The sequence below is a fragment of the Aspergillus fijiensis genome (assembly GCF_003184825.1).
Source record: "Aspergillus fijiensis CBS 313.89 unplaced genomic scaffold BO72scaffold_39, whole genome shotgun sequence".
NCBI lineage: Eukaryota > Fungi > Ascomycota > Eurotiomycetes > Eurotiales > Aspergillaceae > Aspergillus > Aspergillus fijiensis.
In genome coordinates, this window is record NW_024469015.1 from 40800 (window position 1) to 67930 (window position 27131).

The 27131-nt window shown below is 52.7% G+C and overlaps 9 protein-coding genes across 9 annotated transcripts; 7 read left to right on the forward strand and 2 right to left on the reverse strand.

The window, feature by feature from the left end:
* Positions 1-2089: 2089 nt before the first annotated feature.
* BO72DRAFT_470152 (putative chitin synthase activator (Chs3)) lies at positions 2090-4857 on the forward strand (the record flags this gene model as incomplete). Its single annotated transcript, XM_040947004.1, has 3 exons — positions 2090-2459; positions 2515-4665; positions 4724-4857. 3 exons carry the CDS (start codon positions 2090-2092, stop codon positions 4855-4857), a joined length of 2655 nt encoding a protein of 884 aa, XP_040799283.1.
* Positions 4858-5807: 950 nt separating this feature from the next.
* BO72DRAFT_433333 (DODA-type extradiol aromatic ring-opening family dioxygenase) lies at positions 5808-7180 on the forward strand (the record flags this gene model as incomplete). The annotated part of the gene is made up of 4 exons (XM_040943195.1): positions 5808-6128; positions 6159-6331; positions 6427-6587; positions 6673-7180. 4 exons carry the CDS (start codon positions 5808-5810, stop codon positions 7134-7136), a joined length of 1119 nt encoding a protein of 372 aa, XP_040799284.1. The 3' UTR covers positions 7137-7180.
* Positions 7181-7225: 45 nt separating this feature from the next.
* Positions 7226-8019, reverse strand: BO72DRAFT_173485 (L51/S25/CI-B8 domain-containing protein). The gene is made up of 5 exons (XM_040939403.1): positions 7951-8019; positions 7724-7877; positions 7540-7646; positions 7440-7472; positions 7226-7373 (listed from the first exon to the last, which is right to left on the reverse strand). Exons 2-5 carry the CDS (start codon positions 7807-7809, stop codon positions 7315-7317), a joined length of 285 nt encoding a protein of 94 aa, XP_040799285.1. The 5' UTR covers positions 7810-7877; positions 7951-8019; the 3' UTR covers positions 7226-7314.
* A 17-nt stretch (positions 8020-8036) lies between these two features.
* On the forward strand, positions 8037-9421 carry BO72DRAFT_449892 (mitochondrial pyruvate carrier family protein). Its single transcript, XM_040945120.1, has 4 exons — positions 8037-8564; positions 8662-8677; positions 8784-8920; positions 8996-9421. Exons 1-4 carry the CDS (start codon positions 8374-8376, stop codon positions 9177-9179), a joined length of 528 nt encoding a protein of 175 aa, XP_040799286.1. The 5' UTR covers positions 8037-8373; the 3' UTR covers positions 9180-9421.
* Positions 9422-10202: 781 nt separating this feature from the next.
* BO72DRAFT_173503 (putative extracellular exo-polygalacturonase) lies at positions 10203-12234 on the forward strand. The gene is made up of 8 exons (XM_040939404.1): positions 10203-10660; positions 10755-11124; positions 11183-11241; positions 11310-11470; positions 11539-11727; positions 11802-11903; positions 11969-12043; positions 12104-12234. The coding sequence occupies exons 1-8, from the start codon at positions 10354-10356 to the stop codon at positions 12149-12151; spliced, it is 1311 nt and encodes a 436-aa protein (XP_040799287.1). The 5' UTR covers positions 10203-10353; the 3' UTR covers positions 12152-12234.
* BO72DRAFT_408433 (putative phenol monooxygenase) lies at positions 12162-14657 on the reverse strand. Its single transcript, XM_040942379.1, has 4 exons — positions 13504-14657; positions 13410-13432; positions 12834-13347; positions 12162-12706 (listed from the first exon to the last, which is right to left on the reverse strand). Exons 1-4 carry the CDS (start codon positions 14621-14623, stop codon positions 12318-12320), a joined length of 2046 nt encoding a protein of 681 aa, XP_040799288.1. The 5' UTR covers positions 14624-14657; the 3' UTR covers positions 12162-12317.
* A 1729-nt stretch (positions 14658-16386) lies between these two features.
* BO72DRAFT_529436 (flavin-containing monooxygenase) lies at positions 16387-18848 on the forward strand (the record flags this gene model as incomplete). Its single annotated transcript, XM_040950239.1, has 6 exons — positions 16387-17062; positions 17139-17497; positions 17554-17719; positions 17773-17841; positions 17891-18583; positions 18649-18848. The coding sequence occupies exons 1-6, from the start codon at positions 16798-16800 to the stop codon at positions 18846-18848; spliced, it is 1752 nt and encodes a 583-aa protein (XP_040799289.1). The 5' UTR covers positions 16387-16797.
* A 1275-nt stretch (positions 18849-20123) lies between these two features.
* Positions 20124-22686, forward strand: BO72DRAFT_470159 (Zn(II)2Cys6 transcription factor; the record flags this gene model as incomplete). The annotated part of the gene is made up of 7 exons (XM_040947005.1): positions 20124-20252; positions 20329-20387; positions 20590-20644; positions 20675-21730; positions 21787-21878; positions 21931-22238; positions 22295-22686. The coding sequence occupies 7 exons, from the start codon at positions 20124-20126 to the stop codon at positions 22684-22686; spliced, it is 2091 nt and encodes a 696-aa protein (XP_040799290.1).
* A 780-nt stretch (positions 22687-23466) lies between these two features.
* Positions 23467-25663, forward strand: BO72DRAFT_173672 (Zn(II)2Cys6 transcription factor). The gene is made up of 2 exons (XM_040939405.1): positions 23467-23710; positions 23783-25663. The coding sequence occupies exons 1-2, from the start codon at positions 23613-23615 to the stop codon at positions 25335-25337; spliced, it is 1653 nt and encodes a 550-aa protein (XP_040799291.1). The 5' UTR covers positions 23467-23612; the 3' UTR covers positions 25338-25663.
* The last annotated feature ends 1468 nt before the right edge of the window (positions 25664-27131 follow it).

Here is a 27131-nt window from a genome sequence, read left to right on the forward strand (position 1 = left end):
AAGTATCCCGCACCTGCATCCTTGACACTCCAATGTCTTAGACATCTCTTTTCCATGTAACTATTTTTAAAGCATCAGGCCTTGGGGCATATATGAGTTTTTGATGCATGATCAGGCTCCTAAACTTCAGTTTCCAGTGCAAGCTTATCTTTAGTTGCCCCGAGCCCAAGATCAGAACCAAAAACTACCTACTATTTGTGACTTGAGCAGGGATAAATGCCGATACTAATGAAGATCTCCAGATCATCACCACCTTTACTAAGCTACACAGCTGTGCTGGATGATCACTGCAGTACTAGACAGGCCAAGGGTTGAAGAAAACTGGTGCCTGTGCCCCATGGCACTGATGGGGATTGTTTCTATCGGGCGTCAAGATTTGTGAAGAAGCCGGTGCCACAGTATAGCACGCAGAAAGACCAATAGAAGAAGTGCGAGCCCGACTACACTCCAGACGGAGACTTGTGCCGGGCCTTTGGATAGAGTATGGTAACCCAATCGTTCTGCTGGGGACAGGCGTAGTGGAGCAAAGGCACTTCTCACCGCCCTGTCGTTGGTTCTTTGCTGCCGCCTGAGGCTCGGCACGATCTGCTTGATGTTGAAAGCATCGACCCCTGACGATCGATGATGCTTTCTGCTCTTCGATCAGGGATCAATCATATCAGGGATTACTGATAGACTTGCGTTGAATGTTGTGGGCTTAGGATTGAGTGTGCCCTTAAGGAGTAGTGCTCGGGGTCACTCGAGGCCGTTGTCGGGAATATCCATGATGTGTACCGCGACTTAATTATTTTTTCCCTTCTTCGGTCCGACTGAAACGTCACAATTGTAGTTTGGTCCCTTGGTTAGCGCCATGCCAAGAAGTCATTGCACCCCAATCTTGCGGATTCGGTGACCATCAAAAAGAAGACCCATCTTCATCAACAACCGACTTTCCGACGCTGCCGAGACAACGCCCACCCTTAAGCGCGCGAAGGGCCCGAATGACATGAGAGAAAGGAGCAGTCATTGTCGGCCACAAGGGACAGGCTCAGTTAGTGGGACATGAGCGCAAGTATTGGCGGAACGAACGTGGGTCTTTCCAGCCAACGGAGGGAGAACTGTTCCCCAGCGTCAGCGTCAGGTGCCGGTCAGCGTGAAACAAATCAGCTATGCGAGAAGAGTGGACTGCTATGTAAATTAAAGGAGACGAGGGATAATAGGTCCAAAGGGGGGGAAAAATAAAGAGGATGATGGGTCATAAAAATCTTGAAAAGTCCGTTTCTATTTCCTTTCTCATTCTTTTTCTTTTCTCTTTGAACGCTATCTTTGTTGCTAATCACCCCAGATAGAGATAGTGTAGTGGTCTAAATTACCGCCGCGGGCCATAGTCTTCCCCTCTTTTTTTGGGCTGTCTTTTTTCCCTCCACTCAACTGCTTCACCTGCGCGACTCGCAACCGCGCCTTCTCCTCCTCTTTCCTCCTTTTCCTTTCTGTCCATGTGCTGCCTGCTGCTGGCTCACTCCTGGGGTTCACACACGTTCTTTATAGCCGACTGAGCATTTCCCTTCATTAATTGTGTTTTTGGGTCTAGATCCTGTCGGAAACGAACCCATTTCCATACTCTGAAGCAGGCGACATTCATTGCTCGTGTTCTGGGTGAGTTAAGCTGGCCCTGCGCATTTGCGCTCTCCGCTTCTGCAATCCTTCGCGCCCATGGCCTTCCCACTGACATTGTCTCTCGTCTCAATAAGGCCGATTGAACTCCTTATCGCGCGCGCCCATTTGGATCCGATGATCGTACATCTCACATGGAACTCCTAAATTATTGTGTTGGAATGATTTTCGTGCGGACCTAGCTTTGAGTAAGCCACGCGCCCCTATTGCGACCTGTGCAGGGCTTTGCAGCACATAATCGCTCCGGTTCTTCTCCTCCTGACTAGATCTTGCAGCTTGGCTAGACAGACAGAGAGACAAACAATTTGATCCAATCAACTCAAGCCCGCAGAATATAACTTTCGCTACCCCTTGCGAACAAAGAACACGCGTCTCCCACTCGCCTCACACATTCACATGCACTCGCTTCCTTGTGCATTAGGTCTTCGAGTGTGCCATGGCATATCAGCAGCGTCCAGTACAGAGGGCTCCGCCTGTACGTAACTACGGTCCCCCTCAGCCTGCCCCCAGTGGGAGGGGCTACCCGCCACAAGATGGTTACCCAGAGAGTCGCTATGATAACAATTACCGTGGCTTCTCCAATGGGGGTCACGACAACCAAGGATATGGATATGCTGGCGAAGGTGCAGTTCCGAGGTCATATGGACATGGGCCACCGCCCCGCGGTGCCCCGCGCGGCGGTTACGGCCCCCCGAGGGATGACCGAAGCCATGCATATCGTGGAGGTCCACCACCGCAAGGGTATGATGGTCGCCGTGGCTCCGAGGATCGAATCCCACCTCCAAGACAGGATCGTATTAGACTGCGTGAGTGATTATATTCTATCCATCCGGCTCACGTGCTCATCATATCTTGATTCAGCCGGACGTCCCCCGCAACCGCCTAGCATCAACACCTCATTTCCCGCCCAAGACCAGCGTGGACCAGTAGGTCTTGAGAGCGGGATGGCCGCTATGAGTCTCAATGGCGGTGCAACAGTACCCTCACAGATTCCGGATCGCCCGCATACTTCTCATGCTAAACGGCCCACCCACCCTATGTCTCCGGGTAGAAGTAGGAGCATCACTCCAGGGACACCAGCGAGGTCCGCCAGCACAGGTCGCCCGTCTCCGGGTTCTTTTGAACGGCGCAATGGACCATATACGGACCCACAGGAGCCGCCCCCTGTCCCCCATATTAACAGGAGCGCGACCATGCCTGTCTCTTCACCGGCACAAAGCATACCTCCCAAGCCACTATACCCAGGACAGGCCACTTATCAAGAGCCCAGCTATGCAGCCCCACAAGGACCCCATGAAAGGTTTGACACCGCGGCATGGGTGGATAGCTATTATAATCGCAAACAGGCGGAAGAGCCTGATATGCCCAACTTCGATGCTATGCCTGATCCTGCCAAGGGAGGTATTATTGATGAAAGCCTGCCTGGTTTGGAACAGCCGAAGGTCAAGCCATCCCCTGCATCGCCCACGTCATATCAGGCCCAGTACACCGCTTTTAATCCGCAACCGGCAGACGATCCTTACCCGCACCCTCAATCTGATCCGCGGGGAGGGCCTGCGCCCAATCAATTTGCAAACGCAGGTTTTCAGTTTGATTTGCCCGGGGGTGAAGGACCCCATGGTGCACATCATCACGAGGAATCAGGTTATGCATATAACGCAGATCCTTACGAAGACCCATACATGCAACGAAGCGACGATTGGAGTCCTCCTGGACCGGCGCATGCGGATGGTGCAGCAGGCTACGCTACCAGGGACACTCCTCCCTACGGCAATGGACAGTCTCAACCATATAGAGCCGTTAATGACCACAGTCCACCCATCAATCAGCCCGAAATGCTTGATGATCAGCAGAACCCGGATGCTCTTCCACACCACCCTATTCCGTTCCGGCCCGGTCTTGAGCAGGCAGCCAAGCCTGCTCCAATGCGCCAATACGAGAGCGTCGGCAGCTCAAGATCTCCCCCGGTAGCACCGCAAGGTCCACCAGCTGAATCAGCTCCATCTGGTCCGGTGACACAAGGTGAGCTGCAGCGCCTACAGCAGTTGGTCAAGGCGAAACCCAATGACCGTAAGACCCAGCTGCTCTTTGCGCAAAAGCTGGTCGAGGCCTCGACTGTCCTGGTTGATGCTAGTCGGATGGATCCAAAGACGAAATCCAAAGCCCGAGAAAAGTACACCATGGACGGTTATAAGATTGTCAAAAAATTGGTTTCTGCCGGGTACGCCGATGCACAATTCTATCTGGCCGACTGCTACGGTCAGGGCCAGATGGGTCTACAGGTTGACCCTAAGGAAGCCTTTGGTTTATATTATGCTGCTGCGAAGCAAGGACACGCTCAGTCGGCGTACCGTGTTGCGGTCTGTTGTGAGATAGGTCAAGAGGAAGGTGGTGGCACTAAGAGAGATCCGTTCAAGGCTGTTCAATGGTATAAACGTGCAGCAGCCCTTGGTGACCCCCCTGCGATGTATAAGATGGGAATGATTCTATTGAAGGGTCTACTGGGCCAAGCTAAAAACCCGCGTGAAGGAGTTGCCTGGCTTAAGCGTGCAGCAGACCGCGCAGACGCAGAGAATCCCCATGCTCTCCACGAATTGGCATTGATGTATGCGAACGGAGGAAACGATGTGGTTGCACGCGATGAAGCCTACGCAAGCCAGTTGTTCCATCAAGCCGCAGAACTAGGGTATAAATTCTCCCAATTCTACCTGGGCAATGCCTATGAATATGGCCTGATGGGCTGTCCTGTGGATCCCCGGCAGAGTATTATTTACTACACACATGCTGCTGCGCAAGGAGAACATCAGAGCGAATTGGCCCTGAGTGGGTGGTATTTGACGGGTGGGGAGGGGATCCTGCAACAGAGTGATACGGAAGCGTATCTCTGGGCTCGCAAGGCCGCCACTGCCGGCCTTGCCAAAGCTGAGTACGCGATGGGCTATTTCACTGAAGTTGGAATTGGCGTTGTCGCAAACTTGGATGACGCAAAACGATGGTATTGGCGCGCAGCTGGTTAGTACCGCCCCTGGCATAATTCTGGATTGATACTGACACTTTTCTCGTCGCTTAGCGCAAGGATTTCCTAAGGCTCGTGAACGCCTTGAGGAGATTAAGCAGGGTGGAGCTCGTATGCAGAAGACCCGTCTTTCTCGGTCTGCCGTCAATCAGCAAAAGCAGAATGACGGAGATTGTGTTCTTATGTGAATCATCCACATATATATCTTTCTTTTTGGGTTGAATCCTCCATTTACTGATATAAAGACTTACATCATTTTAATCGTTTGATGCGATATGTCATGGCACGTGCCCATAGCGCCTCGTCTGGATCGGGGGCTTTATACATACTAATCACTTCAGTTTGCTGAAGACGCATTGGCTATGGTTTGGTTAATCTGCACTTGGGCCCATCTCTTTTCTCTTTCTTGATTCCCCAATGCATTTCCACTTGCGGTCAGCGTGTCAGCATAGCCGAGGCTTTTCAATCATGCGAATTGCCCCAGCAGCTTATTTTCATCATGTGTTTAACCACAAGTAATACTACCACAACTTAATACTAGGGTATTCAACCCTGAGGTCACCGCTTCAAATTCAAATGTCCAAAGATGGGACAGACATGCGAAGCACCTTCAGTCTTCTAGACTGAGCACCTTATTACACTTCTTTAAGTTTATTTTCAAGCACCTTCTCACTTTCTCTTAATCTACGATGCAAGCTTGGTCATGTAGAACCCGTGTCAAGACCACCCGTCAAGACTCATTTTCAAGTGTAAGAGAGCTAGGATCCAAGGATCGGTGTCGTGCAATGTGTATGCTGTCCATTGTCCATACATGCATGCGGAGTGAGGCAATTCCGTCGGGAGGGCGCGGGGCAATTCCGCACTCCCGAGAGAGGGATTGGTCACCACCCGATCGGATGCGCGGTGGATTAGCAAGATCGGCTCTCGCATGTTCTAAGTACAAGTGCCAGTTTTAAATCACGCCCCAAGTTGCATTTTCCTATTGGTGGTTTGATCTCGAATTTCTGCAGTACCAGTCGCATTGTTTCTAAGCTTTCCCCAGAGAGGGACCCTGAACACCTTTTTGTGTGCTTTTTTACTACTACCGTACTGTACCTTGTAACTAGACCGGAAGATATCTTCTTTTGACTATTTATATATGTCTCCCACCACACCCGCGCCTGAAGACCAACCCACCCACCGCAAACCTTCAACGATTGCATTAATATCGCTGCTTGCCCTTCTACTTGCCGTTGCTATTACCCGCTCTGCGACCTCGGGCGCATCCACCACCGAGCTCAGCTCGCAAAGTACCACCACCCCCAACACCGCCAACCTGTCTCGTCTCCGTCGCTTCTTCAGCTCACCCGTCGCCTCCGCAGTAGGTCGATCTACGGTCGAGTCCACCACCATGTCGAAAACGCCGGTGTATTTTTTGAGCCATGGGGGTGTACGTCCAGCCCTTCCCCGTTTGACAGAGGTGAGGTACTAATTTCTTCTTGTGCTGTAGCCGAATATCATGTACGATCATCAGCACCCGGCGTACCACAAGCTGGGGGAGATCGGACGCGAGATCACGACGAAAGTGAAGCCGCGGGCGGTGGTGGTTTTCTCGGCCCATTGGCAAGGGAAACAGGATACGATCCAGGTGAATACGGCGGAGATTACGGAGTTGATCTATGAGTATGTTCTTTTCCTTTGCAATTTCCGGTTTTCTTCGTGATTATCGAATCGTCAGGCTGGAGATGGGTGGAGAAACGGTTACTGACCCCTTGAAGCTTCTACGGGTTTCCGAGCCATTACTACAAGGAGAAATATCCGAATGTTGGGAGTAAGGAGATCGCGGAGAAGGTGCTGAGTGCGCTGGGTGAGGCGGGAATCAAGGCTGAAGGGGTGAAGAGGGGGCTAGATCATGGCGTTTGGGCGAGCTTCAAGTGTGGTAAGTTGCCTCTTCTTGGATGAAGTTGGAGGTCAGGGAGGGGGCAGGGAGAAACAGAGGCCTGCTAACATCGTGCCGTTCATAGCCTTCGAGCCCGAGAAGAACCCGTTGAATGTCCCTATTGTGCAAGTCTCGCTGTTCGACACGGAAGACCCCGTTCAGCATTACCGACTTGGCCAGGCGGTGTCGAAGCTTCGTGAGGAGAACATCCTGATCATTGTTTCCGGGATGGCAGTTCACAATTTGCGGGACCTGCAGTTCTCCTTTGGCGACCCGCGGCCGCTGCCGTATACCGCCAGCTTCGACGAGGCTCTGAAGGATGCGGCCACCGCCAAGCCGGCGGAGAGGGAGCAGGCCTTGGTGGATCTGCTGAAGCGGCCCGATGCCCGCAAGGCGCACCCGACCTTTGACCATTTGCTCCCCATTCATATTGGAGCTGGCGCGGCCGGGGACGACAAGGGAAGGCGCTTGTGGACCCTGAAGGAAGGAAGTATGAGCTGGGCGCAGTATAGATTCGGCGAGATCGCCACCAATACTAGTTCGCTGTAGTCTGTGTTGATAAACCTGGTGAATTTAATAGATTTCCAAGTTCTAATAGGTTCGGTAATTTTTTCGGGCGGTTCGTGGCGAGAATTGGGTCTTCAGATTCATCTATAGGTACAGCGCAGAGGAAGAGGGCAGAAACATGGTTGCATGAAGATATATGGGCGCAAATAAATAGGACTGATTATGAAGACGCCTTCACCAATTGGGTAATCTTCTCTTCGACCTGCTGGTCCGTCAAGCCTGTGTTGCAGCAGTTTCCGTCAGTTATCACAGTTGCGAGTCAAGGTTGATCTCGAAAGGTCTTACCGGTCAAGGCTTCCTGCTTCTCTCTTCCGAGCTCTGCATATGCTAGTTAGCTCCAGTCCGCGAGCAGGGGTGTCCACAATAGGTGATCTTCGGGCCATACCGTATCTAGCGTACACTCTGGGCACAGTACCAGCTGCCTCGCGCATCAGGATAGGAGTGGAGGGGTTGTGCTTCTTCATGGTGGGATAGGCGCGCTGCAGGAACGACCTAAGGCAAACAATCCAGCTCCGTCAGCAATCGGGCTCGAACGACACATCCTGATAATCGCGTGAGAGTCGACTAACCGGGTAGCGGCGCTTTCCTGAGAGGTCTGGCAGAAAAGGAAGCGCAACTCCTTCAGACCCTTAGTGAAAGCGTACTTGGAGGACATTGTGAAGTGGTGACGGATCGCAAAGGGCGGGATGGGTCGGGAACACGCGGGAAAGACCGTCAGACAAACTGGGCACCCGTCAGTATTAACTCTGGATGACTCGGAGAGTTGCAATTGAAGACGGCGGGGATAAAAACTGACAATGCGTGCTGGAAGCTCTGATCGAGGAGTTACCGACAAACTGATTCCCACTGAGTGAGGTTCTGAGAGGGACCCCGGCAGAACCAATCCAGTCAAGCGTGATTGTCACCGCTTACCTCAGCCGGAAAAGAGCCGCAACCCCAACAGAGTGAGGCCGACGTCGGGGCCTTTTGACGCATCGCTTCATCTCGACTACCTTTAGTCTATCTTTACCTACAATCTCGAATTTCCTGACCCTTCGCTCTACCTGTGGTAATTGCTATCTAGGGGGCTTCTTCTTCTTCTCCTTGCGTCGCTTCCCTCTCTCCGCTCTCTTGTACCTGGGTCCGCCCGACACTCTCCGCTCTCACCCTTCCGAACTCTCCCATAACACACACCTTCGCCCGCCGCGCTCGGTCTAAAGTCATATCAAACCCCTTCACAATGTCGTCTCGTGTCGGTCTCCGCTTTTTCCAGAACTCTCGCGCTGCTTTCCGCAATGCATATGGCCCCTTCCGTCGGCCTGGCGCCCAGGGTTTCCGGTTCCAGAGCTCAGATGCCGCCGCGGCCGAGCAACAGAGCACTTTCCAGCGCCTATGGAACAGCCCGGTCGGTGTGAAGACGGTGCATTTCTGGTGAGTTCACAGCCTTTGAGGGACTTGACTTGCACTATTCGTGGGGTGCAATTGATATGGGAGGTCAAGAACCAGGCTAACATAAGACACTCGCTAGGGCCCCGGTTATGAAGGTATGAGTCCTCATGTGACGACGAAAAATTCCCACCCCTCATCGGCGTCGCCTATCCGTTATACTTGAGATCTACGATCATTCATCACTGACTCTGTCCGATCTAGTGGGCTCTCGTCATTGCTGGTATTTCCGATCTTAGCCGTCCCGCCGAGAAGCTGTCCCTGACCCAGAACGGTGCTCTGATGGCCACCGGTGCTATCTGGACTCGCTGGTGTATGATCATCACTCCCAAGAACTACCTGTACGTCTACCTCTTCAATCGACAATTCCTTTCTGCGATTGTAGTAGTCAATAGATTGACTAATCGGATGTCCAGGCTTGCTGCTGTCAACTTCTTCCTTGGCATCGTCGGTGTCGTCCAGGTCACCCGTATCGTTCAGTACCGCCGTAGCTTGGATGGCTCTACCACGGAGGCTGTGAAGGATCTGGAGAAGGAGGTGGTTGATGATGCCAAGGCTGTTGCTGCTACCACCGAAGCCGCTGTCAAGAAGTCGGCTTAAATGTCCCTTTTTGGGCGACCGAGAAGGGGGTTTGATCATGTAAGCTGGACACTCCGTCAAAATTAGATTAGATTTCTTTCATTTCTTCGAAACATGGGGATTGTCGGTGTACCACTCGGATGGTCTAAGGAGCAGCGACCGTGGAGGGGCGGAGAAATCCCGCTAGGACTTTTTTCTTTTTTTTCTTTTTTTACCATTTTGCGCATGTATATATTTCCATTGACTAGAATGAAAGATTTGAAGCTGAAGGGCGATTTCAACAAGCCATTCAAATAGTTCTATATGGGCCTCAGCCGACGGCGCACCATTGCATAGGGGAAGAAGGAAACTGTGACTCGATTGATTATGTGTTGTTGCTTCTGTGTCTGCGCCGGCGAACAGCCCAATGATATCTGGCTTGAGACAATGTAGCGGTCTGAAGTAACCGCAAAGCTATCTCCAAAGATGGGGAATGGAGAGGTAATGAAGCTGGTCACCAGAGTGGAGGTCATATGTTTTGCTCTCCTCCACTTTTCATCTCCCTGCCCTCCACTCCTCCGTCTGCTCATCTCCACCAGCTTATTCTTATCACATACTGCGGAAGTCCTCGTCATTCAATGCTCAAGTCAATCCGAATTAAAAGCCACAGAAATGCGTCAGTCCCGGTTCGAGTACCAACCCCGGGTCCTTGGAGTCAAACATCGTCAGAAATCCCGGGGATAGCGGGCCAGCGCAAGCCACCGCGGCCACTTGCTATGAATGATAATATGGAAGAGAACAAACCCGACCAGCCATGCTGCAGGGGGAACAGCACAATCAAGGGCCACCGAGGACGCATCAATCTCCTGCTGGTGCCATTTTTCCCCCAATCGGACAATCGCAGCGGGAGTTAGCCCTCCTATCACATCGCCCGACCACTATAACTGCCATCATGAGCTTGGCTGCTGCTCCACGCTTTCTCCACACTCTCCGCATCGGCTGTTTTCATTTCCCCGGATACATTCATGCCCAGGGGGACGCTTCCCCGCCTTGAGAGAGCCGGTGATGCAACGGGCCTGTGCACGCCCGGGGGAGATTTTGGGATATATAAACATATTGCGGGCGGAGAATAGTTTCGCACAGCGGCCAGGTTCTCGTTCAAGACTATTTCCTTTTTCTCTCCCAATTATTACTCCCCTGAGCTGTCAGTTCAAAAATGAGAACCTCGCATCTTCTTAGCCAAGCGCTCGGCCTTCTTGCGCTGGGCGCGACAGTGGAAGGCTTCAACCGCGACCGAAACCAAGCCTGCGGGCCTCACAAGCCCTTCCAGCCTCTGCCCACGAGCAAGTCCAGAAGCAAGACTTGCCATGTTCGCACTCATGGGGACGGATCCGACGATTCGGCATATATTCTTTCTGCCATCAAGCAATGCAACAATGGAGGAAAGGTTGTCTTCGACGCCGACAAGGAATACATCATCGGCACGGCGTTGGATCTCACTTTCCTGAAGCACATTGATCTTGGTGAGTCGATGTTGATCGTTCTTATTTTTACCTTCCTTCCTTTGCTTCTTTATTAGGTCCATGTCATGGTGACTAACCCTGACGTGCTCAACAGATATCGAGGGAACCATCCAATTCACCAACGATACCGATTACTGGCAAGCGAATGCTTTCCAACAGGTCTTCCAAAATGCAACGACCTTCTTCCAGCTCGGTGGTGAGGACGTGAACGTTTATGGAGGCGGCACTCTGGACGGTAATGGTCAAGTCTGGTACGATCTGTACGCAGAGGACGCTCTTATCCTCCGCCCTATTCTGTTTGGCATTATTGGTCTGAATGGGGGTACCATTGGCCCGCTGAACCTGCGCTATTCCCCACAATGGTACAACCTCATCGCCAACTCGACAAACGTTCTCTATGATGGCATCAACATCTCTGGATATTCCAAGAACCCGTCCGTGACTGCTAAGAACACGGATGGATGGTACGTTGCTCTTCTTTGTTCTGCAGTAGAGGGGGTCGGCTAACGCTTGTTCTGCTAGGGACACTTACCGGTCCTCGAACATCGTGATTCAAAACTCTGTGATCAACAATGGCGATGGTACGTCTCCAAACCCCCGCGAAACCAATCAATAGCGCACAAACCTCTAACAAAGAATGGATTGGTAGACTGCGTTTCCTTCAAACCGAACAGCACTGACATCCTGGTGCAAAACCTCCACTGCAACGGCTCGCACGGTATCTCCGTGGGCTCTCTCGGACAATACCTGGGCGAAGTGGACATTGTACAGGACATTCTCGTGTACAACATCTCCATGTACAATGCCTCGGTAAGTGAAGGCTCATACATAACGCAGCCGCTTGAGCCACTTCGGCACCAGTATTGACCCGTTTACAGGACATGGCTCGCATCAAGGTCTGGCCCGGTGTCTCGTCCGCTCTCTCCGAGGACCTCCAGGGTGGCGGTGGCAGCGGTCGCGTGCAGAATGTTACCTATGACACCGCCTACATCGACAATGTCGACTGGGCGATCGAAGTGACCCAATGCTACGGACAGAGCAACCTGACTCTGTGCAACGAATACCCGGTGCGTACACCAGACCCCAAGGGGAAACCCGGCTGGAGGTGGTCGAATTCTAATGTGTCATGACAAACCAACAGAGCAGTCTCACCATCTCCGACGTCTGGTTCAAGAACTTCCGCGGCAAGACCTCTGGAAAGGAGAATCCTTATGTCGGAACCCTGGTTTGCTCGAGCCCCGAGGTGAGTTTCTGGATCGGTAGTAGGCGAGTCAGAAGAACGCAAAAAGCTGACAGATGTCGCGATAGGTGTGCTCGAACATCTACACCGACAATATCAACGTCGTCAGCCCCAAGGGCACCAACGACTTTGTCTGCAATAACGTAAGTTGATTGTCCCCCCGAGTTGTGCCTGGTTCGAACTTGTTGCTCATGCTGGATTAGGTGGATACCTCGGACTTGAGCGTCAACTGCACGGCGACTTCGAGCTAGATGACCCGAGCTTGTTTGAGGAATTGTATATATTGGACCCGTTTGATAGCTAAAAGAGCAAGAAAGCTGTATGCTGAATGAATGCTATAAATCCAATCTCTGACAACCGAAGCATAAGGTTACCTATACATGCACCTTCAGGACTATACATGACCCAATTCCCACACTAAACTCGTACCAAGCACTCTTCCAAGAACGCATCCACCCGTGCCACATCCCCCAGCGTAGCCACCACCCCGACGTACCCATCCGGCCGAACGACAGCCACCGCCCCATGCGCCGGATCCACGCCGTGGATGGTATACACATCATCCATCTCATAGCCACTGTAGAACCGCATTTCGGAGTGCCGCTTCAGCTCCGCGGGTGTATCCCGCCACGTGAAGTCCCGGGACAGGCGCGGGTGGATGACGACCTGCTCAATCGCGGAAGCCGGGTACTTGGGGAGAACCCGGGAGCCGAGGACGTGCAGGGTCTGTGCGGAAGTGCCCTTGGGGTTGAGAAGGTCGGTGGAAGTTAGGACGAGGAGGCGGAAGCGGCCGGTGGAGAGGAAGTCTGGGTTTGGGTTAGTTATGAGGGGATATGAGGTTTGGCACCGAGGGGAAGAGGAGGATGTTTTAGGCGTGGGCGTTATATGGTGTGTTGTGTCATGAGGAGTAAAGGCTTCGAAGAAATCACTCACCGTCATGCAGGTCTCGTCTGTTCCCATCTGCGTGACGCTTGTAGGTCACGTTTAGTAGTCTTCGACCGGGGCGGAGAATCCCGCTAAGGTAGTCGGTGCCTTGGATCGGGTTTGTGGGGGTGGTAGCTGTAGCTGCAGCTGCTGCAGCTACGGTGCTGTTTGGTTTTGTTTGTTGTTGTTGGTGCTGTACGATCAGACTTTCCGGATATTCGATTCCACAACCGCTGGTGAAGCCGTTGCCTGTGCTGAAGACCTCGAGGAATTGGTCGTGGGTGAGCCCGGGGAGGCTGTCTTCGGTGCTGCCAATCTTGCCGGAGAACATGGAGGAGAAGGCGCGGTCGAACTCGATGAGTTGGTGAGCGATGGTGTGGCGTTCTGAATGGTAGGTTGCGAGGATGGGATCTGGACTTCGAGGGTTCGTTGTTGAGTTCGGGGTGAGGCCGTTGATCACGTAGGCGAGTTTCCAGGCGAGGTTGTATGAGTCCATCATCGAGACATTCATGCCTTGGCCAGCCTAGTTTGTGTTTCCTGTTAGTTGATAGGGAGAAAATTCCGGGGAGGGGCTGTGATACGTACCTTTGGGCTGTGTGTATGACATGCTGAGAGTTGGTTGTTTGGTTAGTTTGCCGGAGAAGCCTGAGGTTTGCCATGGATGAAGAAGAGGACGTACCATCTCCCACAATGAACACCCGCTCGATTCCCTTGGAATCCTTGACCGTGAACCGATCTGAGACTCGTTGACCGATCTGATACGCGGCCCACCAGTCCACTGCCCCGCCCTTCTTGGGCTGGATGTAATATGGCTTGAATGCATCGGCCGCGTGTTGGAAGATGCCTTCTAACGTCACCTTGCTTCTACGAGCTCGCGCATCCTCCTTCGCGGCCACCTCGTCCACCGGCCGCTGGTCTTCATCCACCTTCTCCTCTGAAGCCGCTTCCTCAGGGACCTGCACATACAGACGAGTCAAGTAATCCCCCGTCGCGATCCGCTCGCGCGGAATGACCATCACTGACCCCGCCGGGGAATGAATCGCACACCGTCGCCGGATGTCTGGGAAATCCGTGTCCACCACTAAGTCAACGACGCCCCAGATGTGATCCAGCGACTCGCCAACCAACTGCAGTCCCATGCACCGGCGCACCATCGAGTGCGCCCCATCCGCTCCGACCAAGTACTTTGACCGCACTGTGCGCCGCTCGCCGTTGGTATCTAGCTCCGCGACCACGGGGAACTCCGCATCACCGTCCTCGTCAATTTCGACCCGAACAAGCCGGGTGTTCCGCTGCACCCCGCGGGACGAATACCGTAATAGGTCGGTCTCGAGGATGCGCTCAATCCGACCCTGGTGGATGGTGACCTCATGGCGATAGCGTGCCGGCACGGCGACGTCTGGCACGATGGCGGTGCGCTCGATAATCTCGTCCGGGTTGGCGGACGGGTTCCAGAAGGCCACTTCCTCCATGTGGCAGCCGTCATTGAGGATCTCTTCCGCGAGCCCCAGGCTCTTTAAGACCTCCAGGGTGCGCGGCTGCAGCCCGTCCGCCTGGCCAGATTTCAGAGTACCTGGTTTGGCGTCAACGCAGAGGAGGGACTCGTCGCTGAGGCCGTATCGGGCGAGCAGAAGGTTCAGCATGAGCCCGGCGGGTCCAGCGCCGACGATGACTACTTCATATCTATCGGGATTTTGTTGGTGCGAGAAGGGGGCATTGAGCCGGGGGAGTGGTGGGGCGAAAGAGGGTAGAACGCGAAGCTCGCGTGTGGAGGCAGCGGATTCGGTGAAGACGGGCATGGGGAATACTAGTAAGGTGTGTGCAATGCGTACTTGGATTGAATATAGGGATTTTGAGTTACTTCGCAAAGGTCTACGCGGATACTGACGATGGTTTAATATAGGTTGTCTTGGAAGGTGCACCCACGCACCCACCTGGACCCAGACTTTTGACGGAGACAAAAGCCACTCTGGGGATACCCATGGTCGTCCCGAAGAAGAAAACTCCTACCCCATCGATAGGTCCACAAACGAATCGTGATTGGCCTGGACCACAATTAGGGTATGCGAGTGGACGGGTTATGGAGCCTCTGGGGCGCTGACTGAGGATTACTTGTCCCTCACTAATCCGCCCTTGATCGTCCTTACATGGCTCAGTTGGTCTACCTCGGTACCTGAACAGCCCGATCTCCTGTCATTTTCATGGCTTTCAGAACGTCACAATTGATCGTCATGTTCACAGAGATGTTCTTTCTCAACACCGGAGTCTCAATGATCAATGATTGACATCAGCAAACTGTTCCATTGTCTGGACGCAAGACTTTGAGGTCGGCAATCGGCCCATTGAGATGCATTCCTGGCATCGATGCAGTTTACGTGCCGGGCAGTTAGCCTGAGATCGGTTGCTGGATTACTCAATGCTTACTGAGTTCCAACCATGCGGAATTACTTACTGACAATTCAGGGTATGGACATTCAATGCCACGTATGGTGTACATACATACCGGTATACGTGTACTGCAAACCGGGAACGCGTCACAACCGCCGTAAGGTATCAACCCAATACACTATACGTCAGAGTATACTTCCATCTTTCTACAGGGCAGATCTTCGTCCATGTCACAAAACAACAACACACTAGAACAAATTTGGTATCATCGCTGCCGCCGCTTTCTCCGAGCCGCCTAGCCTCGAGAGAGATGCCGGCGGGGAAAACCTGGGGATGTTGAGAAAAATTACGGGGTAAGCTTGGCCGGCACCTCCGATACGATCAATAATGCTGGGTCCTGCAAGGCAGACGGCTTTACGGAAATACGGGTAACTTAGCGAAGGTAGACGATCAGGCTGATCCAGACAGCCGATCGTCCCCCGGTGCTGGATATACTGTCGGGAATCCCCCATTCCATGCAGGACAGTGCATCTTCAGACCCAATTAATTGCTTCTCTACATATGTCGGGGGTTTCCCGAGGTAGATTCCAGACTCTACTTAGCATCTGTCGGATCCGTCATCGCCGGAGAAGCGCAACTGTACAGATCCCCACATTGTGAACCGGCTGAATTATGACCAATGCCCTAATGCTGAGAAGATTGTCATGAGGGGACAGTCTCTCAACTACTCAAGCTTTTGATGTGGACTAGGACTCAAAGGAGAAGGTATTTACCACGGTCACTATTTTCTCAGTCTGCGAAGGAAGCTAACTCGTCGGCAAGCCGCCTCTTCCACACATTATGGCCACTATCTTGTCATCCGTTCGGAACGAGGCAGAATGATTGGTTTGACAGATGACCACGATAATGGACTCCGTGTGCGGGGATCCCTGTCAATTGTTCTACATAGTATGATTACCAACCAGCGCCCTCATTTGTCTGTCCCGCAAGCCAGTCCCCATCCCCCACCGTCCGAATGTGAAGCTCGGTTATCTTTGGCGGGGGGACGGGAGGTGGGTCTTACCGGTTGAACATCGTGATTTCCATTGCACGAAGCGAGAGACCGGGGGAAGTCCGGGTTTACCCACCCATTCAGAGACCTACCTATAGGTGCTAAATCTCATGCCCCCGGTCCCAACTGACAGGCCCAGGCCGTCGACTGTCTTCGACGAAGCTAACAGATGCTGGGGAGGGAGGAGGGGGGGAATTCCCGTGAGCTGAGTGGGTATAGCTCCGCCTATCTCGCTCCTTCCCAGTCGGGGCTAATATCTTTGCGTCAACGGTGTAACGCAAACAATCTGCGATAACGTCCGTGTTACCACCCTAGGAGAAAAAGAGGGGGCCCATCACCTATTTTAGCTCTCGTGGAGACGAAAACCCCTCCCCGAGGCCCGAACAAGGAAGAGTAGCTCCGCTTCGTTTGAAGCGACCGTTCGTCTTAAGATTGGGGCAATAAATAGGCATAGTCCAAGCTCAGTGCTTCCCTCTTAGATTCCTCGCAGAACAACTTCCTTTTGCACACGGTCAATTAGTCTCGATACCCGCCATGATACAACGATGGTCGCAACTATTTGGATTCACCTCCCACAATAGTGCTGCGGCGCCTCCAGCCAATGAGTGGATTGTCCAAGAGCGGGCTGTTGATGAGCACCGCTCGCTGAGAGTCATCGTAATTGGGTCAGGAATTTCGGGCATTATCTCTTCGATCCGACTTCGACAACGGATTCAGAATCTGGATCTCTGCATCTACGAGAAGAATACGGATATCGGTGGCACTTGGCTCGAGAACAGATATCCGGGTTGTGCATGTGGCAAGTACCCCTGCCATTTCATGGTTGGAGACTTGAGTACACTGGGATGCAATCTGCTAACACACTGACCTTGCAGATATTCCAGCGCACACATACCAGGCTACCTTTGAGCCCAACAAGGAATGGTCTGCCTTCTATGCCGCAGCCCCCGAGATTCACAGCTATTGGAAGCGGGTGGCTGAAAAATATGGGTGTATGGAGCATATCAAGTTTGAAACGCAAGTCATTGAGGCCTTGTGGAACGATGCCACAGGCAAATGGATTCTACAGGTTAAAGACCTTGTTAGTGGGTCGACCTACCAAGATCAATGTGATGTGCTCATATCGGCTACGGGGGCATTGAACGATTGGAAGTGGCCGAGTATTCCGGGCCTCCGTGACTTTAAGGGGAAACTGATGCATAGTGCTAATTGGGACGAGTCATATGACTATAGCGTGAGTCGAACCCAGTTTTCTGATGACCAAGAGAAATGGTGGCTGACGTCCGACAGAACCAGAAAGTGGCCGTGATTGGAAACGGATCGAGTGGCATTCAGATCGTTCCCGGCATGCTGCCGAAAGTGGCGCATATTGACCATTATATCAGAGGTCGCACTTGGCTGGCACCTACCTTCGCCCGAAATCAGATTGACAAGCGTGGCACTGAACTCGAAAACTGTAAGCTTGCTTAGCTTTGAGAGAGGATTCCCTGGTTGACCTGTCAATCATAGTTTCCTTCTCTACAGAGGATATTGCAGCATTCAAGACGGACCACAACGCCTACCAGAAGTTTCGCAAAGGTAATGATTCCAAACTACCTTTTACCTCGGCAGCTGCTTACAACATCAGAGATCGAGCTTGAGCTGCAGTCTATCCATGGTGCAACCCTTTTGGGAACCCCTGAGCAGCTAGGCTCTGAAAGTGTCTTCACACAGAATATGAAACGACGCTTGCAACGTAAACCGGAACTCCTTGAGAACCTTCTTCCCTCATTCCCTCCCGCCTGCCGCCGTCTGACCCCAGGTCCTGGCTATCTGGAGGCCTTGACAGATGACAAGGTTGACGTCATTTCAAGCGAAATTGTCAAGGTGGACTCGAATGGTATCATCACAGCAGACGGTGTGCATCATCCCACCGATGTTTTAGTATGTGCCACGGGGTTCGATACCACGTTCACACCCCGGTTCCCCATCATTGGGCGCAACGGATTGTCCTTGTCCCAGCGTTGGGAGAAGACGCCCGAGACTTACCTGTCTTTAGCAGTTGACGGGTTTCCTAATTACTTTGTCTGTCTCGGCCCGAATGCGGCCCTGGGCGAGGGAAACCTGCTGCTTCTGATAGAGAGAGAGATCGATTACTTCACGTGCTGTGTACAGAAGATGCAACGTGACAACATCCGCGCAATGTGTGTCCGGAAAGAAGCCGTGGAGCAATTTAGTCGGCACTGCGACCAGTACTTCTCACGCACCGTGTTTAGTTCGAGCTGCCGCAGCTGGTACAAAGGAGGGCGAGAGAATGGACGAGTGACGGCACTGTGGCCTGGTACGTAGATTTCCCCTTTCTTTTTCCGGAGTTTGTGATTTGTGTGCATTGTCTTACCGTTTCAGGTTCGTCGCTCCATGCTCTGAAGACGCTCGCGCACCCACGCTGGGAGGATTACACGTATGACTATGTCGACAACAACCCAAATGGCTGGATTGGCGACGGGTGGACCATGAATGAGAAGAACAAGGTTATCAATGTCGACTATCTCGACGACGACCAGTTGGACTTCCCTCCAGTTGCCTGTGTGATAGGCAATCAATAATAATTAGAGGAAGGGAAAGGGGGGGAGGGGGGGTTGGTGTTTGACTTCGGCAGTGGCTGGTTTCTGTACCCGTGCAACTCTGCTGTTTTGTTTTTCCTTTCTATGGAAATCTGATAACCTATAATGACATTCTAGCTTCCTGTTCACAATTAAGATCCGTCTGTAGTTACTAACCAGAGATCTCCAGCCTACCGGATGATTCGAGCGTGTTGTACAGCGTTTAGCGTGAGTTCTAGAGCTGGGGGGAGAAACGGCGGCCCAGGGTGGGTTAGACTTTGGTGGCGTTTGACCAAGCAAGTCGCCAGAGGTACAAGAACGGGCAGTCCTGCTTTTACAGAGTGGAGTTGAGATGGTTACCAAGGTTGGTAGTGTAAATGGGACGTCACTCGTGAAAGGTGAGATTGAGAGCCTGGATTATGAAGGTGGGGGAGGTGAATAGTAATGCAAAGAGAAGAGAGAAATAAAGTTTCCCTGCGTAAACGTCGAGGCTTAATTGTCGGTCTCATTGTCCGGTTTTCCCAGCTCGAGTGGAAGAAAATTGTGGGGGTGTACGGACAAACTGCAGTCAGTGCAGTCACTGAGTAGGTGGGCGGGACTGCGAATCAAACCGGTCTAGCGTGTGCAGGCGAACCAGCGACTTTATCGAGCGCGGGAAGGAATTGGAACTGGTGCAGTGAAGAGATGCAGCCCCCTCCAGCTCCAACCACTGACAGCTCTGAGCCGGCAACCATGAGCCATGAGCCATGAGCCTGGAGCCTGAAGCTGCAGAATTGCAGAAACGAAAGAAATACACACACTACTCCACCACCATCTAGTCAATCAATCAATCAATCACTTCAGAGTCCAGTGTCCGGAGTCCAACCTGCCTGTCGACCAAGACTCTTTCTTTTTAAAGATCCATCCATCTCGCTCTTGTTCTTCTCTTTCTATCGTACTGTGGTTGTTTCATGATGACTGCATCTGTCTCAATACCTTGTTCAGTCTAGACATTCATCCATCCTCCTCCCAATCCTCTCCACTCTCTTTAGACTACCACTCAGACGTGTCGTTCCCGGTTCGATCGACCGGGCTTGTTGCGCGCTTTTACCGGCACGTCTCCACTGCTGGCATCATCACCACCAGCTCCGTCCGAGTTTCCACCGCCCGCTCCCGATCTGCCCTTTGCCCCGATCCCCCCCCCTCCTTTACCCCATATTTCCACCTCCGTTTACCCCATCTCCCCCTCCACAGGCTCAAATCCTTCCACTTCTCCCCGATGCGCACCAGTTACTTACCATGAAGTCTGCTTCAAGCAAGCATTTCTGTTGTACCATCTGTCAGCGAGGTTTCACGCGCATTGACCATCTCAAACGCCATCACCTCCGACGTAAGTCCAATCACTCCCTTGTTCCCCACCACCCCCCGGTCATTGCTTGTCTCTGGGCCGGTTCTCTTCCACCACAGTTCACTGATTCTGGACGAACTCTCGGGTTTCGGATAGACTCCGGTGTCAAGCCTTACTCATGCATTTTCTGCAATGAGTCGTTCGCGCGTTGGTGCGTATGTCCCGGGGCGCTGTAATTGATCCAGTCCCTCATGCCCCGCGCCTTACGAGTTCCGCGTGCTTTGTTGCTGACGGCCACGCGTCCTTTTATAGTGATAACCTCCGCGACCACTACACGGATTGCGACAAGCGCGGAGATCAGAAGATCCCGGAAACGGGGCAGAGGGGCAGGCGACGACATGCCTGCCAGTCGGCAAGTCACTTCTTTCTTCCTTACCTTTCCTGCCGTCTGCTCCTGGAGCGTCAGCGCATGGTTTCTAATTCGAGTTCTCTCTCGCCTTAGTGCACGTCAATGAAGCTGCGATGCGACGGACAAAGTCCTTGTGGTTCCTGCCAGAAAAGAAATCTTCCGTGCAACAATGAGCGTAAAAAGCAGACCAATGGTCTTGAGCTAGGCACAGGCGCAAAATCGAACAATCGCGGGGACTACGTTGGTACCTCCGATCGCGGTTCGATCAGCTTTCTCTTGAATGGTGGCTCCGACAGCTTTACCGAAGAGTTTCGGCTCCCTCCTTGCAGCGACCGCAGCCGGGGTATGAAATATCATACTCAGATGGGGTTAAAGGAAGCAAGGTCTACAATGCTGGACTATCAGATGGGACTCGATCAGTTGGATATCGCCCCGGCATTCATTGAAGCCGATCCCACGGCACGCTCCTTTTTCCACGACAACTTTCTTGATTTCTTCAACGGTCCGTTCGAGGGCCCACCGAAGTTCATGGGCACGTCTCAGTATAGTACAGGGTCTGAGTTTAGCGCGGGTCTCCCGCCAGGCCAATCTAGCGTGATGCATCCCAGCGAACAGCCGTATGTACCGGAGCAGCCCTATGCTGCTGCACTCTCGCAAGCGATTCTATCGCGAGCCTGGGCTGTTTCCCTGGATGCTAACGCGAAGCAGCGATTGGCCGCTAATGCTAGCTTTTTGTTGACGACAGCACGCATCCAGAAGTTTGTCTGGATGTATGCCAGATACTGGCATCCGAGTTGCGCCATGGTCCACCTTGCCTCGCTGCAATTGAATACCGTTCCGTTGCCTTTGCTGGCAGGATTGGTATTCATGGGTGCTATGTATTCGAACGATGAACAGGAAACATATGCTGCCAAGCAATTGTTGGACTTCGTGGAGCTTTACATTTTCTCAACCGAGGTTTTCTCTCCAGAAAGCGATATCGCTTCCATGTTTTGCAAGGGAAAGACCAACTTACCTCATGAGGGAGACGATTGGGTCCAGTTTTTGAACTTCCAAGCTGGTTTCATAATATGTATTGTGCAATACTGGTCAGGCTCTCGCATGTCGCACAATCGAGCCATGGAGAACCGATTTAGTGAAATCACAAAGGTATGTTTATTTACCAGCATAGCGCGTGGGGAATGGGCTACTAACTCACCGAGAAGGTCGCTCGTCGAATGAACCTTACCAAGTGTCGCCACCAACACCCCGACGTTACTTCAGAGCAGCAATGGATCCAGACAGAGTGTCGCATTCGGTAATTGCCTCACGGAAAATGCTAAATCGCAACTACTTGCTAATCCTGATAGAACTATTTCCATTATCTCTCTTCTCGACTGTGCCTTCTGCTTCTTCCAGAACTACCCGTGTCGCCTGTCGCATGTGGAAATGGATTGTGATTTTCCCTGCCAAGAGGCACTTTTCAATCTAGAACATCCATACACAGACATCGGATTCCATTATTCTCGAGGCTTTACCATCAAAGAAGCATTTCAGAGCCTGTTCGACGGATCGAACGCCCCAAACATGTCATTCCCACTCTCTCCAGATTCTTCGACGAATCCTAGTGGGATACTTCCAAACATGAATATCCTTGACATGTTCATTCTCATCCACCGTACGTCATAAACACTACTGCACTTGACATCGCTTCAACTGCTGATCATATCATAGTCCTTTACGCCTTCATAGATACCTATATGACTCTTGCCTCCGTCACGCGTTCCAACCAGCCCCAAATCCAGTCCCCACCCCAACCCACCCAGCTTTCAGATCCTGCATCACCCGACAAATTCCGGTCACAGATTGCACCGGAGAATTCCGTGCTGGGTTCTATTCGCGTCGCGTTAGCCCGCTGGCGCGAACACTGGCTCACGCTGCAAAGTGCCGTATCCAACCACGAATGGGCTTCCATGGGGTTCTACAAGAACGGTTATAACTTCTGGCTGGTGTGTCACCTGCTCATCACCAGGAAGGAAAGTATGGATGTGGTCATGGGGCTGGAGGTGAAGTGCGAGGACAAGTTGGAGAAGTTGAAGGTCCTGCTGAATGATGACAAAGATTGACTTGAGCCTAGGAGCAATGCATGCCTGTATGGCCTAGAGCACTTGCTTGTGAGAGGCGTTGCGAGCCTGATATGTTTCATTGTATGTATTAGTACGGCGTTTGTGGGTTTGCGCTCATGCTTGGGAGGTGGTCATGGGGTAATGGTAGGTAGTTCGGAGTTTCGTGGGTACTCTTGGGGAGAGACCTGTAGGGCTCGGAGGTTTGTATATCAGCAATTCTGCTTAGGGAGTTCATATACCTAGGAGAGGATATAGACAAGCCCTCACGGAGGACATTCTGAAACAATACTCACTACTGCAATTTAACTTACCGAGTACATTGACGGCTCCCTGACCAGAGAACCGACTTTCAGTGAGATCTTAGTCAGCCGAGGCGGCCTCAGCTGCCGCTCCCTTCTCAGTCCCCCAATTGCTCTTTCCATCAGCATTTATCTCTCTCTCCTCTTAAATCTCTTCTTGTTGCCTCACCATGTTTCCTACAAGTACATTACTCTAGTACATTACTACACCTGGGTGGGTAACCCCACCCCTCATGCCACTGCGAAGGCCAGGGGCGAAGATGGACTTCGATGCGAGGCATTCATCAGGTCAACATCAACGAGGAGAGAATGCCAAGCGTGGCTTGACAAATGACTTGCCGCGGCTCTTATTGGAAATGGATTCCGAGTGGTTGAATGTCCGAAAAGATGAAGATCCACCAACTACATGAGTACTAGTATCTACTACGGAGTAGTAGAAATGGGGCCCGAGGACGAATTATCGCCAACCTAACGCGATAGTGTTGCGACCGGCTCACATCCACTCTCCTGAGGGGTCAGAACCGACACGCAACTTAACCGAGTCTCCATCCATCCAAGTTTTTGTTGAACGGACCGGTCCGTTGTGATCCTTCGTCCCTCTCCCCCATCTTTCACAAGTGACAAGAAATGTATCATCTCGAGAGCAGCGAAGCCCAAGCTCTTCTTTCTTACAAGCGACGTCGGTCAGGCGGCACACGGTCGCGCACGGGCTGTCGAACCTGCCGGTAAGGGTCCTCCTCGCTAGCGGCCGTTATGAGCATCATTTATGATCGGATCTAAACTAATCGGATGATAAGCGCACGTCGGGTCAAATGCGACGAGACCCCTGGCCATTGCTACAACTGCACCTCCACAGGAAGAACATGCGAGGGCTACGACCCCTCCCCATTACCTCGCCCAAACAACGCTCAACGGCAGCGGGTAACATCTCCCCAGTTGCCGTTGACGGTCACAACCAAGATCCGCTGCATCACCACAGCCGATGAACGACGCTGTTTCGCATTCTTCCAAAGACGCACGATCCCGGATATTCTGGGGGCATTTGATTCCCCGTTGTGGCACCAGTTAGTGCTGCAGATGGCCCAGCTGGACCCGGCGGTCTGTCACGCTACGATGGCGCTGGCGGCTGCTCACCAGGAGTGTCAGATCACCGGCATGGGGCTGCGCCCGCAGAAACAGCAGAGTCCGTGGAACCTGTTCGCTTCCGATCAGGCGGCGCGCGCGTTTGCCCTGCTCAGGCAACGGAACCCCCAGGACCCACTGTTGCCGCAGGTGGTACTGCTTTGCTGTATCCTCTTTGTCATGTTGGATTTGGTGTGGAGGGAGTTCGACGCAGCCTTCCTGCACCTGCAGGGCGGCCTGCGCATTCTGAATGAGCTTCATCGCCAGGGTAAGCCGGTGTTCCGAAATCGACAGGGATCGCCCGTCGATTGGCACATCGTCACTGCTTTGCGACATCTCGACATACATTCGACACAATTCGGCTGCGAGGCACCGTTGCTTGAGATTAGGGAAGAGGCTCGATTGGATTCGACTGCAGCACAGTGGCAAACAATCCGGAGCGTTGCCGAAGGACGCAGGGCACTTGATCCCCTCACGACACTGACGCATGCGTACATGAGGCGGGCCTGGCCGTCTGCTAAAGAGCACGATCCCGTTCTCTATGCCTCGTTGTACCGTGAGCAGTTGACACTCCTCGCGCTGGTGGATCAAGCTCAGCGGGCCATGCGGGACTTTCGTCTCCGACATTACGCCTCCCTTGGACTCAGGGGCCAGGTCGGGACCGATATACTAAAGGTCAATCTCCATTGGCTCTGTTTGGGTCTGCGTACGACCTTCGCGCTCCCTGGACCTGCATACATCGCGAGCATTGCTTCTGAATGCCAACAAATTCTTACGACATCCGAAGCGATCATCGCAAAACTTGGCCCCCAACGGCCGGCGATCATGTTCGACAACGGGATTATCTCGCCCTTATTCTTGGTAGCCGTCTTATCGCCGGACTTCCGTGACCGTTGGCGAGCGATCATAGCGCTTCATGCTTGGCCACACTGCGAGGGGCCGTATAGCTCAGCGTTTCACGCCCATCTAGCCGAAAAGATGCTGGAGGGCGATCTGCGAGCTCGGATCCGGGCCGAGCTGGCCACCACTCCGAACGATTTGTCGGGCCAGCAGCTTCTTGAAGACCAGCTGAGCGAACAGTTGACAAGGATCACGGGACGTTCGACTCTCAAGAATGATGAGGAGGTAGAGCGGTATCTGCATGATCTTACTCAACCCATGGCCGGGTGGCCGTGCGCTCCTCTTTTGGTCCAGGCTGGAGTCCTTCCCGACAGATCAATTGTGCCCTGAAACTGGTATTGGCCAGCTCCATACGATACATCTCCCCGAGGAATGGGAAGACCTCCAAGGTATCTTTGAAGGTCCGTGCATTGGCATTACAAAGTCAAGGATTACGCACACGACTCGACCCACTCTTTCTCTGATCCTCTAGTGAACTGGGAATTAATCGATACAACGCGTGCAAGAGCGGGTCCTCAGGTTGACAACACCAGATTCCGATTACTTAATCGGCAGCAAAATGAGCAGTGGTCTCTCTCGGCATCACGTCGGGATCCGCAATCTCGAGGTTCTGGTCTAGGATTCGGGTAGTGGCATGCCGTTGTGACCGCCCGTGCATCACGGTCCATAGGTAAAGGACTGCTTCCACGAGTCAGTACCTTTCCCCTCTTCCCACCCCATGAGCCAGGTAAAGCCAATACGATGCGGTTTCAGAGAGGCAGCCACGGGGTGGGTAATGGTGAATCTCAATGCCTACTCACATGATCGGCATGTAAAAGAGCAGTGTTTCCAGTCACAATTCGGTATTCCAGATCTCAAGGAATGTTCCAGGATCGGGGGATTGGAACGGAACACCAAGCTGGAAAGTTGGGAGATGGTGGCCGAAACCATCAGAAACAGGCTTTACTCAATTGTCTAAGCCAAGACTTCTACTTTGCTCTCTATGGAGCATGATATCCGACACCAAGTGCCGAGTCTGCTGTCCGTCCAAGAACGAACCCCCCCGCCAGAAGCCACACAATCCCACCCAGTCTATTGCCAACGGGACCAGGATGCACGCAAGGGGGGGGGGTCGCGTGGTTGTGGGTCAGCGGCCACTTGCAGGACGAGGGAGCTTATGGAAAAGCCATATCGATTGGCGCAAGCTTGTCTAGGTCATGGGGTTGACGGGAACATGCTAGACAGAAGGGAGCAGTCTCGCTTGAGACACGAATAAAGAAATACGATGTGACAGAGGTTAAGACCTGTACCGGTGTGGAGGAATGAGTAATATGGAGAAAGTTCGGGATGGGAGGATTGAAATTAGTATGCGCATGACAAGCGCAAGAAGAGCCAGGTTAGGACAGACGGAGACTGCTGGCGTGGAGCAAAACACGGGGACGATGTCTCTTCTCCGCAACCCCAGCTGCAATTGGTCATTTTCCCGTTGGCGTTCTTTCGAGCCGGATCATGCCCAACCCAACCGTTCGGCCCTACAGGACTCAAAAGGCAAGAGGCAAACCCGCCAGCGCAACCAAGCCTAGTAGGTACCTAGTAGCGAGGAAGAGGCTCGTGCATCCATCCAAACGGTGGCTTCTTCCTCCCCGGGGTAATGACCAGTCACGGTGCTACCTGCCTCCGATGCTCTGAACCATGGAATGATCGATGCCAGGAATTGATTGGTGTGTTGTGCAGAGAGTCTGATGGGGGAAAAGGACTCAGGGCCGGGGTTCCAAGATAGTCAGTCACCAATGGCTTGATTGATCTTGGTGACTACTAGGTAACTTACTAAGGTAGGCAGTAAGTTAGTCAGGTCCGTTGTTCGGTTCCGTGAAAATGCGACGTGACTCGATGCGAGAAGCCGACCGAAATGACTTCAAATTGCCAAGAGAATCCCCAGATGTGGTTGGAAAGGGGGGATACACAATCATGACACCGCATCAGACCATTTTACAGGGTGCGTGGTGATTCCTGGAGCAGTTCCGGGAACGAACCCGACTCCGAAACCATTCCCACTTTTACCACTTGGAAGGAAAATTCAACCACTGCAGCAGGCCAGTCAAGCCGGCAAGCAAGCTAGCAAGGAAGGAAGGAAGGACAAGTCTG

What these genes read in the sequence shown, in the direction of transcription:
- BO72DRAFT_173485 (XM_040939403.1), bottom strand. Translation starts at nt 7,809, where the DNA reads ATGTCCTCCAAGTACGCTTTCACTAAGGGTCTGAAGGAGTTGCGCTTC. An exon ending in CAGGAAAGCGCCGCTACCCG is followed by an intron (nt 7,647 to 7,723) that starts GTTAGTCGACTC and finishes TGTTTGCCTTAG; the next exon opens with GTCGTTCCTGCAGCGCGCCT. An exon ending in GAAGCAGGAAGCCTTGACCG is followed by an intron (nt 7,374 to 7,439) that starts GTAAGACCTTTC and finishes GCTGCAACACAG; the next exon opens with GCTTGACGGACCAGCAGGTC.
- BO72DRAFT_449892 (XM_040945120.1), top strand. Translation starts at nt 8,374, where the DNA reads ATGTCGTCTCGTGTCGGTCTCCGCTTTTTCCAGAACTCTCGCGCTGCT. An exon ending in ATCACTCCCAAGAACTACCT is followed by an intron (nt 8,921 to 8,995) that starts GTACGTCTACCT and finishes TCGGATGTCCAG; the next exon opens with GCTTGCTGCTGTCAACTTCT.
- BO72DRAFT_173503 (XM_040939404.1), top strand. Translation starts at nt 10,354, where the DNA reads ATGAGAACCTCGCATCTTCTTAGCCAAGCGCTCGGCCTTCTTGCGCTG. An exon ending in GCTAAGAACACGGATGGATG is followed by an intron (nt 11,125 to 11,182) that starts GTACGTTGCTCT and finishes TTGTTCTGCTAG; the next exon opens with GGACACTTACCGGTCCTCGA. An exon ending in TGGTTTGCTCGAGCCCCGAG is followed by an intron (nt 11,904 to 11,968) that starts GTGAGTTTCTGG and finishes ATGTCGCGATAG; the next exon opens with GTGTGCTCGAACATCTACAC.
- BO72DRAFT_408433 (XM_040942379.1), bottom strand. Translation starts at nt 14,623, where the DNA reads ATGCCCGTCTTCACCGAATCCGCTGCCTCCACACGCGAGCTTCGCGTT. An exon ending in GGTGTTCATTGTGGGAGATG is followed by an intron (nt 13,433 to 13,503) that starts GTACGTCCTCTT and finishes ACCAACTCTCAG; the next exon opens with CATGTCATACACACAGCCCA. An exon ending in GTCATACACACAGCCCAAAG is followed by an intron (nt 13,348 to 13,409) that starts GTACGTATCACA and finishes AACACAAACTAG; the next exon opens with GCTGGCCAAGGCATGAATGT.
- BO72DRAFT_173672 (XM_040939405.1), top strand. Translation starts at nt 23,613, where the DNA reads ATGTATCATCTCGAGAGCAGCGAAGCCCAAGCTCTTCTTTCTTACAAG. An exon ending in ACGGGCTGTCGAACCTGCCG is followed by an intron (nt 23,711 to 23,782) that starts GTAAGGGTCCTC and finishes TCGGATGATAAG; the next exon opens with CGCACGTCGGGTCAAATGCG.